The 22007-nt window shown below is 34.6% G+C and overlaps 1 protein-coding gene across 1 annotated transcript in view; it reads left to right on the top strand.

The window, feature by feature from the left end:
* The window catches only part of pcsk6 (proprotein convertase subtilisin/kexin type 6), a 91739-nt gene that overhangs the window by 21396 nt on the left and 48336 nt on the right, over positions 1-22007 (top strand). Inside the window, exons 6-11 of the mRNA XM_058781537.1 lie at positions 110-198; positions 4889-5061; positions 5722-5934; positions 10997-11097; positions 12092-12195; positions 12958-13075. Of these exons, the coding sequence (XP_058637520.1) occupies positions 110-198; positions 4889-5061; positions 5722-5934; positions 10997-11097; positions 12092-12195; positions 12958-13075 (798 nt within the window). The remainder of the gene's footprint in view (positions 1-109; positions 199-4888; positions 5062-5721; positions 5935-10996; positions 11098-12091; positions 12196-12957; positions 13076-22007) is intronic.

The following is a 22007-nucleotide window of genomic DNA, read 5'->3' as shown; positions in this document are numbered from 1 at the left end:
AGATAAGAAAGACTCCCGTTGTTCAAAATTCTGATCAAACTCAAGCTCAAACACATGCTAACATTTTAATTCTTTGTGTGACTTATGATTGTATTTATTTTCTTTCCAGACACGGGACACGATGCGCAGGTGAAGTCGCTGCTGTAGCCAACAACTCGCACTGCATTGTGGGCATAGCCTACAACGCCCGCATAGGAGGTACGCATGAGTCTGTTTACAGTCTGCTTACTTCCCCGCTCGCCTTATTTTCTCAGAAATGTCAGATGCTATTTCAGTTTCAGACCTGCCGCAGCCGGCTCTCAACACACACACAGATGAGCAAAACTGACCAATTGCCGCAAGTGGCTAAACCCTGATCGAGCAACAGGTTTCAGACGCAGTCGGAGCAGATAAGACAGGATTATTCCGCATGTGTGCACAGGATTAAAGCGGCGAGATGCCCGCGCTCCTGTCCGCCTCTACTCGGAGAGTTCATTAATTTAGTGGACAGCGAACCGCCCGACATTCATGCGCTCATAAGCAATTAATCCTATGAAAAGGCCGATCAGTTTTAATCAAAAAGCGGATTTCATGATATGCCATCAGCCATCTGGGGCCGTTTTGTTCAGGCCCACAGCTGTGCTGAAAGACACAAATATTTCTTTATTGTACTCGCAGGTGGCAGGACTGACAAATGCATCCTTTGCTCGGACTTGGCGGGATTTCTGTCCGTCTTGTTCCAGTTGCACCATATGCCAAACGCATAAAGTTTAGCAATGCAACTGCGAGTCCAGGATAGGGCAGCATATGCAAGGCTTTTTATTAGGAGCCAAGTGAGAGTTCCATTCATTTGCTTTCATTCATTTTACCAGTTGGTATTGGAGCCTGTGGCAGCAGTTTGTAGAAGAATTATAAAATGTGACACTTACACCAGAGTTCCTCAGAATTGAATAATTTCATAACCCACACTGTTTGTGGACCCACTTCAACAATATTAAAATCCACAACAGATGAGATATTAAGAGTGTTTGTTAAGCCGGTGCTAAAATATTATAAATTTTTCTAACAAACTAATATTTGTAAGCACTAATTTGGGCTGTTGAACACTCTAAAAAATTATGTGTTAATAGAGTCAATGTAATGTTTACATTCATTTAGTCTCTTCAGCACAAACCACAAAAACTTCTGCATAACAGAAAATCTTTTAAATATCAAACATAACAGCATTAAACACTAGCAGGTGCTTCCCTTTACTAGAAAACACTATTTCAACATTTACTCTCATTATCCAAAGCATATGGAAACAAAAAATCCACTGACCAGTTTCCAAGTTAACAAGGCAATTTGATTAAGTAACTACAACTTAATGCACAATTTTAAGTTTACATTCCACACAATATTAAGCTAATGTAACTAAAAAGGTTTAATTAAGTGAATAAAATAGAATTTTTAACTTGCATTTATTTAGATCCCTGATTTATTTTTCATTGGATGCCAGTTAAAGTCAATAATTTAGCAGTCAGTACTTCTCCTTCTATAATTTACTGTATTTTGAACAGTTTTAAAAGTATAGCCTTTGCTGGTTGATTCACTCGATTGGTCAAAATCTTGGATGCTCCACCTAGTGATCACATTGTTTTTTCGCTACTCCTCCTGCGCAATTTCTCATCAAATTTGGATCTGATGTCAATGATGGACAAAAGCTGTTAAATTGATTTTTTTTTTAAAGCATCCGAAGTTTCTTAGCTTTTGTATTTGGGCTCAAATTGTGGTTCTTTGGTAGTTTTCACAATTGTGGCAGTGTGGTACAGTCACTAAATTTTGGTGATTAATATGTTCTTGGCGTGAAGTTTTTCCAAGTGAAACACCTTCTTGTCTCTTAATGTTGCTTGCATTAGTATGTTTAGTATGTAATATTTTTCCCAGGTCAAAACAGCCCTATTGTTTCTCATACTGTATGAGAGAACCGAGGTGTTTATTTACTACACAAAAATATGGTGTAGTATTTTCTTTGAAACAATTTTCACTCAGGATTTGTGAGTAAATTTCACAAATAATTAAAAAGAAGTGGCATATAACATTGAATTAAACATTAAATTCTAAAGTAGAAAGAAATGGTAGAATGAAATAGTATTTCTTGTAAAACCAATAACCTTTCAAGTTATGTCACCTTTATTACGATTATATTATTTTTTGTGCTCTCAAACGATTAATCGCGATTAATTTACATAATATATGTGTGAGTACTGTGTGTATTTATTATGTGTATATAAAGACACACACATACAGCATATATTTTGAAAATATTTACGTGTATTTGCATGTATTCATATCAATATTTATATTCATATCAATTATATCATATATAAATATATTTAATATATAAACATAACATATTTTTCTTAAATATATACATGCATATACATGCAATACATAATAAATATGCACAGTACACACACATATTATGTAAACAAAACTTTTATTTTAAGATTAATCTGGAATAGCATTTTTATTTTCAATGAAATACAGAAACTAATTTTTAAAATCTGATTAATCAAAGAAATACCAACACATTAAACGATTACCAAAATAATCATTAGTTGCACCTGTTGTGTTTATTGTATACAAGGATAGAAAATAGTTTGTTGACTAGATTAGCAACGTTTTGCATAATTTATCATCTGCCAGGTAAACATTTTTGAAGTCTGTTTTCCTCAATAAGCTGCATGATCTGAGGATTTTAGGGTTAAATGCCATTAATAACCACATTTTGAAGTGGACAGATGATTGACTCGTTCTTCATCGAAATGCTGGCTGCACATCTCATAATATATCTCAATTGCAAAGTCCTGCCAGCAAAATATTCCTCTTAAGAATTGCGGAGTGATGTTTGGTGATTTTTCCAAACCAGATACAGACAGATTAGCACAATGAAAGACGTGCTTTAAGTCTTTTGGCTCAGCAGTTGACGTTTTTCCCTGCTTAATCACTGAAACGCCGCCAAAGCTAATACGTGTCAGATTCAAGCCAATGACTTCATCGCCTTCTAATGACATTTCTAATCTGAGCGGCCTCGCTTTGGTTGCTGTGTAGAACTTCACGTCCTTTAACCGTAATTAGAAATGTAGAAATGATTAGTTCTCCTGCTCTGCGGTTCAGAAAAGTGTTTACTCGGTGCTGTTTGAGAAGTCGAGGAATCAATTTAAGGTGTAATGCAGCTTGTTAGAAGTGAGAGGAATGATAGAGAAGTGTTGTGCCTCCTGCGTTTCCTCAGAGGTGATTCAAGGAAGGAAAACTCTGTCACGTACAGCGTGTTGTACATATGGTGTTAGAAATAATAATGCACGCACACACATTCTCACACTATAGCACATTGAGCGCATTGGAAAACAAACACATGTTTGTTATTATATTATGGCAGACTTATTGACTGAATCTGAATTAAGGTGTCTAAGAAGTTGTAGGTTTGAACCCAAACTATTACCATTGTGCCGTTAGGCAAAGCACATAAAACTACACCAAAAAAAATTTTTCAAAGTTGTAAACAAAGATCATTGGAGTATGTTTTACAAGAAAATACAATTTCAGTCTTTCTACTTACAAATATCTTGTTTAATTCATTGTGTTACTTATGGAAGTTTATTTATGCCACAAAATAATTCAAAATTCTGAGTTTTTTCCTTATAGTGTTCTGAGTAATTATTTTGTTTTTTTGTTTCCACCACAAAATAAAAAAATAAAAAGAGGTATTTTTTTACTCTTTATCTCACAATTCAGACTTTCCTCCTAAGAATTGTGTTTATTTCTCAAAATTGCAAGTTAATGTCTGCTAGTTTTTTGTTTATATCTCCCATTTCTGTTTTTTCTTAGAATTGCAAGGAAATAAGTCTTAATTGTTATATAAAGATTCAGAATTGTGTGCAAAAAAAAGTAAATTGTTGTATTAAAAAAATCTAAATTGCAAGCAAAAAAGTCTGAATTGTAAGGAAAAAAAACCACTCAGAATTTCTAGCAAACAAGTCTGAATTATGAGATGATGAATTGCAATTACTCTCTTTAATTTTTTATCCCGTGGTGGAAACAAGCTGCAATAGTTCATTTTCAAGTTCATTTCTTTATAATTATTTGTGAGATGTACTAGAATTTTCTGAGTAAAAATAGTTTCAAAGGAAATCCTACAAATGTAATAAGTAAAAGGTTTACTGTAGAGGCTTTGGATAACATTTTCAGCTTAATGACTTGCATAGACATTTTTTTAACACCTATTCTCTCAAGTTATAAAAAAAAAATACAAAGGCTTTCTTCTTTGAGAGTAAAGAGCAAGAAAAGGAAATGAAGCTGTAGTTCAATAATGGAATGAGGAGAAAGACAGCAGATTGTCAAGGCGTTTGGAAACATCTCATTGCAGTAGAGTACAATAGACTTTAATTGCAAATTTTGTGTTCGTTAGTGAACATATGGCATATGATTCTGTGTGGGTTTGTGTGTCAGTCTCCATTTGCTCCGATGCATACATAAAAAATGACACTTTTAGACGAGTCACGCCAGGTTTAAAGCCCAAACACTGTTGGTTCTTGCAATTTGGACACCTAATGGCATGTTTTGAATACCTGAATAGCATTTATCTTTGTAAGAGGTCAGTCTGGGAATTCAGTTCATACAAAACTATAATATGGCTCAATGACACTTGGATTCTACTAGACTACTTTTATGTCACTTTCATGGTGCATTTTGGATCTTGGCAGTGTAAATCACCATCTGTTTACGTTGCATGCAAGCTTGGATCTCATTCCTAGCATCTCAATTTTGAGTTTCACAGAGAAAAGAAAATAATACAGGTTTGGAATGACATTGGCTTGATTATACAATGACTGTATTTGTTCGTTTTTGGATGAACTTTTTCTCGAAGGTGTCCGAATGCTTGATGGAGACGTGACTGATGTGGTGGAGGCCAAGTCTCTGGGAATAAGGCCAGACTACATCGACATTTACAGTGCCAGCTGGGGCCCCGACGATGACGGGAAGACCGTGGATGGGCCGGGGCCTCTGGCCAAACAAGCCTTTGAACTGGGAATTAAAAAGGTTGTTGTCTCAAACTCGCACACAAATGGGAATTTAGCATTGAGTAACTGTCATTGTCTGGTTTGTTAAATTTAAGACTTAATTGAAACCACAACATTTGAAAGCGAGATATTGCCTAAAGCTGATCTGGACTAGTATGTTATAATGGTTTTGTCAGAGTCTTATGAGTCATTTTTTTTTATTACTGTAACAGTGAAAATATCATCATATTGTTTTTTTGTTTTTTGGAAAATTGCCATTGCCATTATTTTTGAAATTCAATATAAAATGCTTTAAAGTACAAACTAACCATGGACCAATGTCTGTTTTTCCAAAATTCCAAAAATTAAATGTTTTAACATGTTAAAAAAAGTTCACGAAAAAATAAATAAATAAATAAATTAAAATAAAATTTGGATATAAATGGAAGTGCAAAAATTTCTAATACTAAAATAAAAAGCTAAATATAAATATTAAAAGCAAAATTAATAAAATCTAAAAACAATAATAACGATAAAAGCTCATTAACCAAATTGCAAAAACCAACAAATCAATAAATTGAACATTAAAATGAAAAGTGGAAATATAAAAATGAAAGTTAATTCAAAATATTAATGCATATATATTAATAGTAAATAAATAATGCTAAATTAACACTCGTGTTTTCATGTGTCTGTGCAGGGCCGTAAGGGTCTCGGCTCCATCTTTGTTTGGGCGTCTGGTAACGGGGGCCGGCAGGGCGATCACTGCTCCTGCGACGGCTACACCAACAGCATCTACACCATCTCCGTCAGCAGCAGCACAGAAAACGGCAACAAGCCCTGGTACCTGGAGGTCTGTTCCTCCACCCTCGCCACCACGTACAGCAGCGGAGAGTTCTACGACCGCAAAATAGTTAAGTCAAGTCACGTAGACATCTGTTAGACCTCCACAAGAAAGTTCATATGTTCCTGAAAATCACTTATAATGTTAATCAAGTTTTTTTTTTAACATTTAATAGAGTATTTCCATATTTCGTTAAGGTTAAGACTCTTGCTCACCAAGGCTGCATTTATTTGTTCAAAAGTACAGTAAAAAAAAACTAATATTCTTAAATATTTTTACAATTCAAAAGAACATTTTGTATTTGAATAATTCAAAAGTATTTTTGAATTTGTATTTCAAAGCTGTATTTTCAGCATCATTACTCCAGTCTTCAGTGTCACATGATCCTTCAGAAATCATTCTAATATGCTGATTTGCTGCTGAAGAACATTTCTTAATATTATCAATGATGAAAATATTTAGTTAGGGTTTTTTTGCAATAGCATTCATTTGCAATAGAGTTATTAACTGACAAAGTCGTTACTGTAATTTTTGATCAGTTTAAAGCGTCCTTGCTGAATAAAATTATTAATTTATTGACTTAATTCTTCTTATTATTGACTGTGACAGACTTAATTACTCAGTTTTCCTATTCAGCCTCTTTCATAATATTTTGCATATTGTTTGGCCTGTGCATCTCATGGTAATCAGTAAAATACTGCAACTCAATAATATTTAGGACATTTTGTTTACTTTTATACAATAATCAATTTTGCTGCTCTATTGTGATGCTTCTTGTGCCTTGAGGCAAAACCGGTTGAGATGCACTGGAACAGATTGAGCTTTTCAATTTCAGAAGAGCACAAGAAAAAGTTGTTTTCCAAGATATGACCTCTTTAAGCGTGTATCTCTGTGTACTCCATTTGTCTTCTCCATATGTCATCTACTCAACCTTTTGTCCTCGTCTTGCTTTCGGCCTCGTAAGTATGTTCTCTGCTTTATTGGGTCATTTGTTCTCTTGATGCCACATATTGTGTCCTACAATTCATCTCAATTATTTCTGACACATTCTCCTTTCTTTCCTCCTTCACCTCTTTTTTTTAAAGTATTAAACATCTGACCATTTGTCCAAATAGATGTTCTGTTAGATTTATAAACATTCAAACGTGGGGTTTTTTGCCTTATGGGTGTAAAAAGGGTTGAGAAATCCCAACACTGACGCAGAGCTCTATCATCTTTTGACCAGAAATGTTGTTGTATATGCATGTTACTAGCAATCTGCCAAAACTCAGTCATCTTCTATAGATCTTCTGTCCCAGATCCTGTTGCTCATCCTGCTAATACAGCTGAGCTCTTGTTGTTTGGCTCTTTCCACAAATATCTATTGATGAAATGAGACGGTTGGAAAAAAGACTGGGGCTAAATGTTTGGTCTGGCACCCATACGCAGGGAAAACCGCAGGGTGCTATCAAGAGGATAAAGAGAATCATTTTTTGTGTGTGTGTGTGAATTTGCGTTCTCTTCCAGCAGCACAGATTATGACATTATCCTTAAGAATGACTACTGTGGGTTTTTGCTTTTCTTTTGGTGTTTGGTTAGTAGTTGAGGGTTTAAGAGCTCATTTACAAATCCATGACAGGATTCTTCTTCTTTTCTCTCACATAAATTTTGTTTAGTGATAGAAACGATTTAGTAAAAATAAATGTTTTTATATAAGGTTTAAAGCATGAATGCTGTAGTTTTATTTGTGGAGCTGCTAAAGCAAGCATCACTATTATTATTACTCATGCTAAAAGTTTACTTTAGAAAAACTTCAGTATGGAAATCATCCCAAACTGCCTTGTGATATTTTTAATTATTTTGCGGGCTGTATGTTATGCATTTCTTAAAGGGGTCATATGATGCTTTTTTTAAAGATCATTATTTTGTGTATTTGGTGTAACAGAATATGATAACATGCTTTAATGTTCAAAAAACACATTATTTTTCAAATACTGTACATTATTGTAGGTCCTCTATGCCTCACCTCTCTCAAACGCTTCATTTTCTACAAAGCCCCTCCTTCCGACAAGCGCAGTCTTCTCTGATTGGCCAACTGACCCAGTGCATTGTGACTGGCCGAACATCACAAGCACGCGTCGGAAATGTAATGCCCCTTTCCATAATCACTAGCTTCATCTTTCAAAATAAATGTAAAGACAGTTAATAATGTCCTTAGTTTTACCATCAGTTCAAGCCTGAGAGAGGAACAGAGTCGCGTGACAGACACAGTGATGAAGCTCGTATGTGTTTGCACACAAGCCGCGATTAAGAAAGCTGACTCCACTGTGATGTGACCCTCTCTCTCTCTCTCTCTCTCTCACACACACACACACACACGACGCGCAAAACTCCGCATTTGAACAGTCAATAGCAAATACTTAAACTAATAACAAAACATATTTACAGTCGCTGATTCAGAAGCGCCAGATTGTCATAGCAAAGTCAGAATTACCTCCTCTCCTAGGTTCACGAAACGGTCGTCCTTAAAATGCGTTGTGATAACATCTGGGTTGTGCTGTTCTGTTGTAAGTAATCTTAATGATTCCTAAATGCATCTACTTCCGGAAGGCCAAATAAAGTGCTTTTGCTTTCGCCTAGAAACACCGTCTCCCTGACACAGCTGCATCAACACTACTGCGGTTACTGAAACCACGCCTTCTTTCTTTGCGTGAACATTTGGGCGGCATTACGCAAATATTTCCACATCGTGACGTAGACATGTGGGGGCGTGTTTGAACGAGCCGTTTTAGGGGAGCGTGGTCGAGTCTTAACTTTGATAAAGAATATCTCTTTGGTTTTGAGACTTTAGTCTTTGCAACTTCAGGGGCCAGTTGCATAAACGTAGCCACCATGTTAAGACTGTGTCTTAAGACCTAGTTTGACCAAATAGCAGTTGCCAAGGGGTAATCAGTCTTACTTTTCCAATACAAATAAGAACAATCTACCTTTTCATAAATTAATCAAAAAAGTTATGACCAGTCTTGAAGAGAAAAAATTAGGTGACTAACTTTTTAAGACTAGTCTAAACAGTTTATGCAACCGGCCCTTATCTATGCACAATCAGCTTGTAACACTCCAAAGAGAAAGAAAAACTTGAAATCGCATCATATGACCCCTTTAAATTCACAAATATGATAGGGATGTAGTTTTGCCCTGACTTATTTAGTTTGTGCATGAAACATATTTAATATACTATAAAACAACTGCTATTTGATCAGAATGATTTAATCTATTCCAGTATGCAACACTCACATCTTACAATTCAGTCAAAATATGATTGTTTACCTTTAGTCTTCTTGTTAGATAAGCCATTATATATATTGGGTATCAATATATATATTTATATATATATATCCAATGGTAATTCAGAGTGCTTTACATAAATTAACGGTAGAATTATCATAGAAAATGATTACGAAATCAAAGAAGAAATAAGATGTATTTAAAAATAAAACAAATATTTAAAATATAATAGTATTTATATGTCAAGATCAGGATGTGTAGATTTTTTCAAGCTTCAGATGATTCAATTATAAATTTCCCTGTTAAAAACTTACTTTTCAATGATTTTAATGACTTTTGAATTATTTGTATTGACTTTTTAATGATAATTCATCTTTGATTTCTTAATGTCTTAAATTACTTTTTTTTTTTTTTTGCAGTCTTAAAAACCTTTCATTAAGCATGCAGATGAAGTGGTTAACGAGAAGTCTGTTAATACTTTTCCCACATGTCTTCAGAAAATGTAAAAGTCTAGTATGGTCTTGTTTGTTTCCTAACCACTGTTTTTAAACACAGACATAAAGCCCCGACACGCACACATATTGTACAAGAGCATGTGTCTCCAATCTCAGCATCTTTCTCGGGACCCCGTTGGTGGCACTGACCCTATTCATGTTTGTCCTTTTAAAAAACGCCAGTGTAATCAAGCTCGTGTTTGATTGAAGACACACTCAAGCGCTCGCTCTCTCTGCCTGCGGGCTACCAGAGCAGCTCTGTGGGTGACCCGCTGTTTCCCAGAAAACCAGAACGCCGAAATATTTACAGAGCACTTTGCAGAAAACCGCTCGTCCCGTCACAGTCACGGAAGCGCATTCTTTCAAAGGATAGCTGAAAGCTTTAAAGGAATAGTTCACCCAGAAGTTACAATTTACTGAACATTTACTCACCCTCAGGACATGTAGATGTAGATGAGTTTGTTTCTTCATCAGGACAGATTTTGAAGAAATGTAGCATTACATCACTTGCTCACCAATGGATGCTCTGCAGTGAATGGGTGCCGTCAGAATGAAAGTCCAAACATCACAATAATCCAAGTAATCCACACCACTCTAGTCCATCAATTAACATCCTGTGAAGTGAAAAGCTGCGTCTTTGTAAGAAATAAATCATTCATTAAGATGTTTTAAACTTTAAACCATTGCTTCTAGCTAAAATATAAATCCTTAATTCACAATATTGCTTTCTCCAGAGAAAAAGTAGTCTCGTCTGAATCAGGAGAGAAATATGCACATCAAGCACTGTTTACAAGCAAAAACAGTTCAAAACAAATATGTGGGTGGATTTTGATGTGAGAGGACAACCGGAGGTGGATGTTTTCACTGGAGGAACTGTTATTATGGATTATGGACTTACATTTTGGCCAGAAGTGGCGGTTTAAAGATAAAAACATCTTAATGATGGATTTGTTTCTTATAAACATGCAGCTTTTCACGCGATGTTAACTGATGGACTGGAGTGGTGTGGATTACTTGTGGATTATTGTGATGTTTTGATCAGCTGTTTGGACTCTCATTCTGACGGCACCCATTCGGATAAATTGGTGAGCAAATGATAAAATGCTACATTTCTCCAAAATCTGTTCTAATGAAAAAGCAAACTCATCTACATCTTGGATGGCCTGAGGGTGAGTACATTTTCAGCAAATTTTAATTTTATTAAGGAGGACTTGACCTTTTGCCTGAACAGAAGACATGCAAATCTAGAAGACCTGCTGTACCTGTTAATAAGATTTAAAGGACAAAATTTGAAAATCCATGTCCACTTTGCTGCATCTGAACTGAAGTTGTTAACTCTTTCATGCTCTGTATTCATGTGTTTCTGGTACCAGGTGACCACAGACCTGCGGCAGAGATGTACTGATGGACACACAGGCACCTCTGTATCTGCACCGATGGTGGCGGGTATCATCGCTCTCGCTCTGGAGGCAAAGTCAGTTTTCCGCTACTCTTCATCGCATTATTTTTCCATAAAACAGATGCAGAAAGCTGCACTGCTTCTTTATATTCAATTTTTGCAATGGGGTCCAATTTTGTTAACTTTATTTCTGTAGTGCTTTATACAATACTTATTGTTTCATTATACAATTCATCTGTCTGGCTGGATTTATTGTGTGCATCTTTGATCATGACGTTTAAAATCAAAAGGCTTTTGCTTAAATGCTTCAATTTAAGTTTGTAGACAAATATATTATTTTTATGACACTCTAGCAACTGCCTTACAACATTTACATTTATGCATTTGCAATGCCCTTATAAAAAGGAAGAACCTTTCATGCTTATTTGAAATTCAGTCTTTTTCATAAATGTTTTTCATCTGCAAGAGTAAAGTAAAACAAAATATCAAGGAAATCGAATTTGAATTGAATTTTCCATTGGATTCCTCTGTCTGGATTCTCTGCTTGTAAAGGCTTTCAGGACTGTAATTCAATTTAGCATAATCATGTGTGTGTATATTGTGGTTTCAACTCTCAAAACTATATTTACATTTGAGGCATGATGTGTGTATTTTATATTGTTGAACAAAACTTCATGTAATGTTAGCCACAGATTTTCAAAACCACTAATCTATATAAAAAGTATCACACAAGCAGGAGTGCTGCTGTTGAACTTACTGACGTGATCTTTCCACGTATTTATCTGTGCATGAGACTGATGACAGCAGAAGAGGATTACAGCGACGTGTAGCATAGAGAGCTGCCGGGATAAAGTTACCTGCTAGGATGCAATCGTTACACTAAAATGAATGTCCCAAAAGCCCCTACAAACAGAGCCTCTCAGATGGGAAGCAAAAATGGGACTCAATCCAAAACTCCCTTAACATTTGAAATACGAAACAGACAAAACAAAATGAAATAGCTGTACTTTTCAATAGAGCAATAAAACTCGAAAGGCTCATAAAAAGTCTTCGTCATTTCATCTTTCAGTCCTCTGATAACCTGGAGGGATGTCCAGCATCTTCTCGTGAAGACGTCCAGACAGGCTCACCTGAAAGCCAGCGACTGGAAAACCAATGCAGCCGGACACAAAGGTGAACACAACAGAAATGACATTTCTGCATGATTTTTACACTGTTTAAATGTAGATGCGTGGTGTATTATAATTTCTTCTTCTTTTCACTCATAATGTGATAGAGTAGTGAAGTGTCATATGATACGTTTGATTCTATATGGTACATTTCTGACACATGTCCAATGCATGGTAATATCATGGAACTCTTTTATTTTTTATTTTTAGTGGAATAGAACATCAAGTTCTAGTAAAAATTTCAAAATTCATTTAAGAAATATTTGTTTATTTATTTTGTTAGTTATTGTGTAAGATAATAAGACTTGAAGGGATAGTTCACCCAAAAATGAAAATCATTTACTCACCCTCATATTGTTCCAAACCTGTATAATTTTCTTTCTTCTGTTGACCACAAAAATATTAAGAAAAGAAGAAAAAACATGAAAAAGCACAAAATATTTGTTGAATGTTGATGTAACTAAACAGACATTGACTTCCGTAGTATTGAAAAAATGTACTATGGAAGTCAATGACTTGACGAAAGAAAGAAACTCATAGTTTTGTAACAACTTGTGGTTGAGTAAATGATGAAAGAATATCTTTAATATTATCTTTCTTCGTTGGCAAATTGTTTAAGGGTAAATTTTGTTTAAAATATCGAAAAAACTGCCAGTGGCTTAAGGAAAATAAACTTAATTTAAGTCATATTCTCTGTATAGACATTCTGCTGTCTGTGACGTCCGTACCTGGTTAATATTTGGTGTGTGTGTGTGTGTGGTTGTAGTCAGTCATCTGTATGGCTTTGGTTTGGTGGATGCCGAGGCCATGGTGGTGGAAGCCAAGAAGTGGAGAAACGTTCCTCCTCAGCACACCTGCAGCAAGACCTCTGACCGCAGAACCCGGTGAGGAGATACTCACTTCAGCTTTCACACAAACAAATAAAATACTTTGAAAGCAATTGATACTTATACTTGTCAAGGATGCATTAAATGAATCAAAAGTGACATTAACAACATTTATAATGTTCCAAAAAAAGAAATTGTTTCCTGTACAAATGTTGATATACCCAAAAAAACAACAATTTGTTTATTTATAAAGCACATTTTCAACATTGATACTGAAGACTGGAGTAATGATGCTGAAAATTCAGCTTTGCATCACAGGAATCAATTACATTTTAAAACGCATTCAAATAGAAAAGAGTTTAAATTGTAATAATATATCACAATTTTCTAGTATACTGCATTTCTGATCAAATAAATGCAGCCTTGGTGAGCAGAAGATATCTATCTATCTGTCTATCTGTTTGTTTGTCTATCTATCTATCTATCCATTCATCTGAATATTCCAGTGAATCACATACTTCACAAATGAAAGGTGCTTCATCTCATTTGATTATTTTCTCCTTCGATTTGTGCAAACTTAAATGTGGTTATGCATAGCGGGGTCTTAAAAAGGTCTTAAAACTCATTTTCTGCTCTCTACACATTTACATTTAGAGAATACTTATAGTGACATTGTGTTTCCTTTAATTTGGTCCTTAGATTTTCTTTACTTGGTCTTAAAAGAAGTCTTAAACTAACCTTCATAAAACCTGCAGAAACCAAAATGAATGATCAAAATGCTATAAAACCTGCATTAAAAACAAAGGACTCAACATTATGAAACCGTATGTATACTATCGTACCACCCATCCCAGTTACTGTCTCATCTCATTTATTTAAAGCACCTTTAATAATGTGGAAAACATCCCCAATCTACTGATCCGTTTTCAGACGCCATCCTCACACGTGACCCAATTGATTCTGGACATCTCTGCAGCAAATCCTGCTTTTTCATTTCCAGTGATGTCTGATTCTGATGGGAATAATTAGAGGCATTTATTTCCATCAGGAGGGCAGTGGTGGGAACTGGAGCATGTCTAAGCGTTATTAGCTCGTAACGTGAATCATCATCTGGCCTCAGAGAGGGACGGCGAAGAGCGATGTACAATCAGCAGACGCGTCGAGACAGTCCACTTTAGCACCATGAATCACTTACGCATTCCGTGCAACACTTCAATTCTCAATTCAAATCCCCGCGATATAACCTGTAAGAGCTCTGAATTACTGAGATATTGTGGCAAGCTACTGGGCTTTATGACAAAGTGTCCATATTTCCAGGAATATCTCAATTTGTCTGTGCCGCTGTGCTGTTGCATATTGAGCAGTCGCCTCCTGCATACAAAGGAGGTATAGAGATGTTTTCTGCAAAAAAACTCATTTTACTCATTTTTGTTTGGTCAAACTTGTCTTTGATCCAGTACTACTTCTAAGCTAGTTTAGGGAAGTAACTAAAAGTATTGACACGGTTTTATTTTTATACAGTTTTATTTATACTATTCATTAATATTTTGAATGAACATTTATTGTTATATATTTTTTTATTATTATTTATTTGTTTTTAATTTTAGTATTTCTTGTGTACATTTGTCATTTTTATGATTTTTTTTTAAAGTCTATATAACTCTAATTTAGTTTTCTTTTTTTTTTTTTTTTCTAGTAATTTTATTAATTAAACTTATTTTGTTTCAGTTACTTGCCAGGGAATATTTCTAATTTTATTTACAGTGCCTTGCGAAAGTATTCATACCCCTTCATTTTTTTCACGTTTTGTTGTTTCTGCTTTATGTTAAACAGCTTTAAATTACTTTTTTTCCACAAAATCTACACTCCATACCCCATATTGACAAAGTAAAAACAGAATTGTACATAAGTACATTGCATAATTATTCATACCCTTAAATAAATATTTAGCTGAAGCACCTTTACAGCCTCAAGTCTTTTTTTGTTTGATGCGACAAGCTTTGCACATCAATTATTTGGCAATTATCTGCCATTCTTCTCCTCATCTCTTCACCTCTCAAGCTCTGTCAGGTTAGATGGGGGCAGATGCACATTTTCAGGTTGCTCCAGAAATATTTGACTGGGTTTAATCTCAGGCTCTGGCTGGGCCACTCAAGGACATTCACAGAGTTGTCTATAAGCCACTCTTGCTGTGTTCTTAGGGTCATTGTCCTGTTGGAAGGTAAATCTTCGGCCCGGTCTGAGGTTGTGAATGCTCTGGACTAGGTTTTCATTAAGGCTATCTCTATATTTTGATGCATTGAGCTTTTCTTCTACTCTGACGAGTCCCTCAGTCCCTGCCGCTGAAAAACAGCCCCACAGCATGAGGCTGCACACTTTACTTTTGGGATGCTACTCTGCAGGTGATGAGCAGAGCTGGTTCCCTTCAAACATGATGCTTAGAATTGAGGTTCATCAGACCAGAGAATCTTGTTTCTCAGAGTCTGAGGGTCCTTTAGGTGCTTTTTTGTCAATTCCAAGTGTGTTTTCACTGAGAAGAGGATTGAGTTTGGCCACACCAGCATAAAGCCCAGATCGGTGGAGTGTCGCAGTGATGTTTGTCCTTCTGTAGGTTTCTCCTATCTCCACATATGATCATGGAGCTCAACTAGAGTGACCATCAGGTTCTTGGTCACCACTCTAACCAAAGCCCTTCTCCATCAGTTGCTCAGTTTGGCCAGGAGTCCAGCTCTAGGAAGAGTCCTGGTTGTTTCAAACTTCTTCCATTAAGAGTAACAGAGATTATATGCTTCTGTGACCCTTCATTTTTTCTGAACTCTTCCCCAGATGTGTGGCTTAATGCAAACCTGTTTCTGAGCTCCACAGGCAGTTCTTTTGGCAGTTCTTTTCAGGGCTTGGTTTTTGCTCTGATATGCATCATCAGCTGTTAGACCTTTTGTTAAGATGTGTGTGCCTTTCCAAATCAAACCCATTCAATTGAATTTGCCACAGGTTAGCTTCACTCAAAGTGCAGTAACATCTACAAGCAATATGAATGCTCCTGAGCTAAAATTCAATTGTCCCACAAAAGGGTATGAATACTTATGCAGTGGAATCATTGAAGTTTTTTATTTTTAATAAATTTGCAAAGATGTTAAAAAACTTTTTTTTTTTTTTGCTTTACCATTATGGTGTATGGAGTGTAGATTGATGTGGAAAAAAGTAATCTAAAGCAGTTTAACATAAGGCAGCAACATAACAAAACGTGGAAAAAAGGCACTGTAAGTTCATGTTTTTCATCTAATATTTATATTTTATTTTATTTTAGCTTTAATTCAAGTAATGAAAATGTTTTTAATAGTTTATTTTAATTAACAATAACAATAAAATGTATATTTCCTATCTAGTATATAGTTTTTATTTGTATGCTATCATAGTATTTATTATTATTTTGAAATGAACTTTTTATATTTTCAGTTTTAATTTGAGTTTTTAGTCATTTTCTATATGCTTTTGTCATTTTTAGTATTATTATTATTTTTTTTTTTATAGGATTTAATTTTTAATTATAGTTTTAGTAATTTTAGTACTTCATTTCAGTTAGATTCCAAGGTGATATTTCAGTTGTTTTGTTTTGTCTTTTAAGTCTTTTAAGTTTGTTTTTCATCTAATATTTATATTTTAGCTTCATTTAAACAAATGAAAATGTGCTTTAATACATTTAGTGAACAATAACAACTTTTATCACTGTAGTTATTGTTTTTTATTTCTATTATTTCTAATATTTATAATTGACTTATTCCTTTATATTTATTTCAGTTTTAGTTTGAGTAATTGAAATATTTCAGTTAGTTGTTACGTACTGCATGTAGTTACGTGTTAGTCTTCCTGTTTGCACGAACTGTTTTCGCCTCTGTGTTTTGGATGGTTGTATTCTTTCACGCAAACACAAGCGTGCCACACTGACACAGCAGCATCACCGTGTCAGCACAGAGCCGGCAGATCGCAGCCCGAGCGGGAATGTGTCGGTCACACGGATCCCGGAATGTTTGGCGCCGTTTGCTGCAGCATTGTTCCGAAACAGAGTTTGAATGCGCGACTGTTCTGTGTGGCCTAATTTGAACTGTGATGTCTCACACTGGCACGTCCAACTACTGATGTATATTGAAAGGGATTTTCTCTCCTTTCATATCTGGCCTCAGAGGATATGCTGTCACTGCATTGAAAGGCAGATTATGGTGGTGATCTGTTGAAGGGCATGATGAAACACTGTGACCTTGAAGCTTTATGCTGTTTTGTTTTAGTACAGTCAGAGAAAATATAAGCTGCATTTTCCTTTCTGGCTTAATGCATGGCGTATTTCCTTTAATAATGAATGTAATTAATAAAATTGTTACTCCTGGTGTTTCATCCCTATCAGCAGCAAGTACAAACTTGATTATTTGTGAAATCTAATTTAAATAATATGGGGGTGGAACACATTTGCATTCAAATGGTAATTAATTTGCACGGAGTTTGACCCCAAAGCGCTGCTATTAACTGCTTGATCAGCTGAATTCGATTTTGTGAAAGGGTTTGTGTAAGACAATTTAAAAAAAAATCTCTTCTGCTCACCAAGGTTGTGTTTATTTGATTAAAAATAAAGTAAAAACAGTTATATTTAAAATAACATTTTCTATTTAAATATATTGTAAAATGCAATTTATTCCTGTGATGCAAAGCTAAATTTTCTGCATACATTACTTCAGTGTCACATGATCCTTAATAATAATATGCTGATTTGCTGCATAAGAAAAAATTCTTATTATTATATTATATTATTATCAACAATGTTGAAAACATTGTGTTTCTTATATTTTTAAGCTCAGAAGAACAGCTTTTATTTAAAAAAAAAAAATGTAACAAATGTCTTTACTGTCATTTTTCAAAATAATTTAATGCAGCATTGCTAAATAAGAATATTTATTTATTTTATTTTTTCAATAATAATTTCATTTCAATTGTACATATTCAAAAAATTAAATGTAATGCATTTTGATTAAATATAGTTGGATATAATGCAACATTTACTTTTGGCCCACTGCCTTGTTTGTTTATGACACAAACTGCTAGTAATAATCAGAACATACTGGATGCTGAATATACTGTTGTGTAGATGCATTTCACTGAACTCTGCAGTGGTTAATCAGTGCATTAATCTTGTGTAGTATCAACACATTCAAATTTGCATTCAAACCAGGGCATTAACTGATGCATATTCACATTTTGATGTATGTCTTTAATGCATTGTGCCGATGACGTAATCTGTCCTCTATCAAGGACGCCACATGGCTTGATTTCTCTTCCTCTGTATCCAAGTTCACATAATTTGCAATGTGCGTTGAAAGAAATCGATCATCAAAACGAAGCAGCAGCTATTGATCGTCTCTGGGCCTCGTGTCTGAGCCGGCTGATGGGATTAAAGACCTGTCAGCGCATCTCTCAATAAACTCTTTAGACACATGCCAAAAATGTTGACACTTGCCAGGAATTGCCCCGGGTTGGACAGGTAGTTGTTTTTATTTGCCGGTTGGTGCTCGAAGTGTTTAAAGTTCTGGCTGATAGCAGAAAGGTTTGGATTGAATCTGGCAGGAGGCGATGGATCGCTGTGTATATAAATGTTATTTTACTCATCCTAATGCTTGAGGAAGTTATGAACAACATGAACTTACAATTTTTGTCAACATTATTGATTGTCAATTTAACCCTAAGTGTTGAACATTGGTGCTTGACATCATACTGTTTTTTTACGATTTGACAATAAAACTTAAAAACTGCAAATATGCTGAGAATGTACTCATTATTAGACCATTCACGATGTAGATTAGTATGGTTTTTTTCATGGGAAGTGAATGGGTGCCGTCAGAATGAGAGTTCAAACTGCTGATAAAAACATCACAATAATCCACAAGTAGTCCACACCACTCCAGACCATCAGGTAATGATTTGTGAAGCGACAAGATGCATGTTTGTATGAAACATTCATCATTAAGGCATTTTAACTTTTAAAGTGTCTTTTATGGCCATGTTTCCACCAGTGAAAAAGTCCATTTCCTGTTGTCTTCTCACATCAAAATCCACCCATATATTTGTTAAAAAAAAGTTTTTTGACTGTTTTGGCTTGTAAATGGAGCTTGATCTGTGCACAGTTCTCTCCTGATTCAGACAAAATTACATTTCCACTGGATGAAGTGTTATTATGGATTATAGACTCATATTTTGGCCAGAAGCAGCAGAATACAGTTAAAAATGTCTTAATGATAGATTTGTTTCTTACAAACACACAGCTTTTCACTTCACGAGATGTTAACTGATGGACTGAAGTGGTGTGGATAATTTGTGGATTATTGTGATGGTTTTTATCAGCTGTTTGAACACTCATTCTGACGGCACCCATTCACTGCAGAACATCCATTTGCTGAGCAAGTGATGTAATGCTACATTTCTCCAAATCTGTTCAGATGAAGATATAAACTCATCTAAATCTTGAATGTCCTGAGGGTGAGTTAAACTTCCAGCAAATTTTCATTTTTGGGTAAACTGTTCCTTCAAGTTAACTCTTCCTTCAATAAGTCTTACTTTTATGAATAAATAATTGATTTAAAGCATTTCCACTTTAGCAGGTCCTATTTCTTAAAAAACTCCACTCTCTCCTGCATTCACCTCGTCACACATCTTTCCTTTCTGTTGCAGAAAACACTTGTTCTGAATACATTCAGATGGAGTACACCTTTAAAAACAGGCTGGAAGATTGTATAACTGGAATAAATCATTGTAAATAGTCTCTGTTTGAATGGTATGGGCTTGGAAGGGCCCAAATATTTGGGTTAGACCAAGATGACCAGATGACCATGATAAAAAAACCAGGACAGGTCAAAGATGTTCTGTTGATTTTCATTGCTTTATTAATGCACAGTAATTCAACATTTGAAATCTAACACAGATTTCTAAAAGTGAGCATGCTGTCGAAAGTTTAAGATAGTTTAAATGAATCTGTCAGATGGCCAATAAAACGCAAGCATGCATTTCATGAACACAAATGTCGTCATGTGCGTAATTACTCAGATGCACGGCAGATGTTTTCTTACCTCTCCAGATTCAGAGGAAGCATCAGCTGTAGTAGGAACTGTTCTGTGAACAGGTCAAAAACTACAGGCCACCCGCGCTTGTTAACTTTAAAGGAGCCGTTCACCTCGAAATTTAAACTGCCATCATTTACTCTCCCTCATGTCTTTCCAAACCCAAATGGCTTTCTTTTTTTCTGTTGAACACCAGAGAAAAAAAAAAAAAAAAGCATAAATCTACATAAATGTTGTTTACACAACATGTACACTACATTCAGAGCCTTCTGGTAGTGATATGAGCATTTTGTATGAGGAATAGACTGAAAATGAAGTAGTTATTCATGGAAAATCAGCTGTGGTTACCATTCACATTTACAGTGCTATATTAGCATTATTTAAAAAAAAAAAAAAAAACTATTATAATATTTATTCATATTAGGGTTGTGACAGTGAGGAAATTTTCCCACCAGGGTGGGGGAGGTTCATTAGAGTTTTCCCTCTTTTCCTCGCTTTTATTTGCTTTGAAATAGCAAAGTTATTTGAGTTCTGCGTCAATTGATTGAATGGACAACAACAAAACAGTACAATGACAAAAACTAACTTATATTACACATAGAATGTTTCATTTGTTAACAAAACGAATAAAAATACACCATCCTATAGGCCTAATATTAAATAACAAATAACTTACACAAAGTTTAAATATAAAAAAAAAAAAAATCATATACTGTAATGCTAAAAAACAGCTTCCAAAATCAGCTTAAATATATGGTAAAAGTCAACAGGTTTTTCAAAATCAAAAATATTTTTAAATATTTTTTTTCATTTCGAAACTACATTTTTTGCCATCATTTCTCTTTCATCTTTTCTCACTCTCCTCTCATGATAAATGAAATCTGACTCCTGCTACTGATCTGTGATACGACTGTTGTTGGGCACGCTGCATTGAGCAGCCGCGTTCAGTTCTTACTCGTAGTGTCTGTAGTCTAACTCAACTAAATGATTTTTATTACTATAAAAATCAAAATGACAGCGGGGGGCGATGCCGCGTTGGACAAGTGATGTAAGCGACACCAACTATCGCAGCCTAATTCATATTTTTATATATTTTATCATTTGTTTGATATATTTTTAGTTTATTTTATGTGCTTTTATATTTTTAGTATATATTTTAAGTTAGTTGTCAAGGCAACAGTTCACATTTCCATCTCAGGTTTTTATCTAATATTTAAATTTTATTCCAACTTTATTTAATGAAAAAAATTATAATAATAATTTATAGTTGTAGTTTAGTTAACAATTACAACATTATTTAGTGCAACTAATGAATTATACCCTATATAACATTTTATATTATTTTAATATTTTTAAGGAATTCATTGTTATTATTTTTATTCAAAACTTTTACTTTAACTTGAATTGGTTTTATTTCACTTAGTTAGCTTTCATGTATATTTATTACAAATTCAGTCATAGTTGTTTTAATGCTAAAATTTTTGTTAGTTTCCAAGACATTTCTAATTTTCTTTAGTTCCTTAAAGTTTAAGTTTTTATCTACTGTTTATACTTCATTTTATACCAGCTTTATTTCAATTAACAAAAAATAAAACAACAATATATAGTTTTAGTTAACAATTACAATGAAATCTATTTTTAATATTGTAAATATATATTTAAACCTTGATATGGCATATTACAGAACTGCATTAACTATTTTACAGAAATAAGAAAGTAATACATGTTTGAAATATACTGTGTTTTAGGTTAAACAGCACAAATCACAGCAAAGCACATTTAAAATGTTTACTTTTAGCAACTAAATTAACACTAAGGCTAATAATGAAGACAAACTCTGTTCTGACTGTATGTAACTTGATCAGGACACGGGATGTGGCTTGTAAATTCAT

Source organism: Onychostoma macrolepis, chromosome 07, assembly GCF_012432095.1.
Source record: "Onychostoma macrolepis isolate SWU-2019 chromosome 07, ASM1243209v1, whole genome shotgun sequence".
Taxonomy (NCBI): domain Eukaryota; kingdom Metazoa; phylum Chordata; class Actinopteri; order Cypriniformes; family Cyprinidae; genus Onychostoma; species Onychostoma macrolepis.
This window is presented reverse-complemented; position numbering and strand designations above follow the sequence as displayed.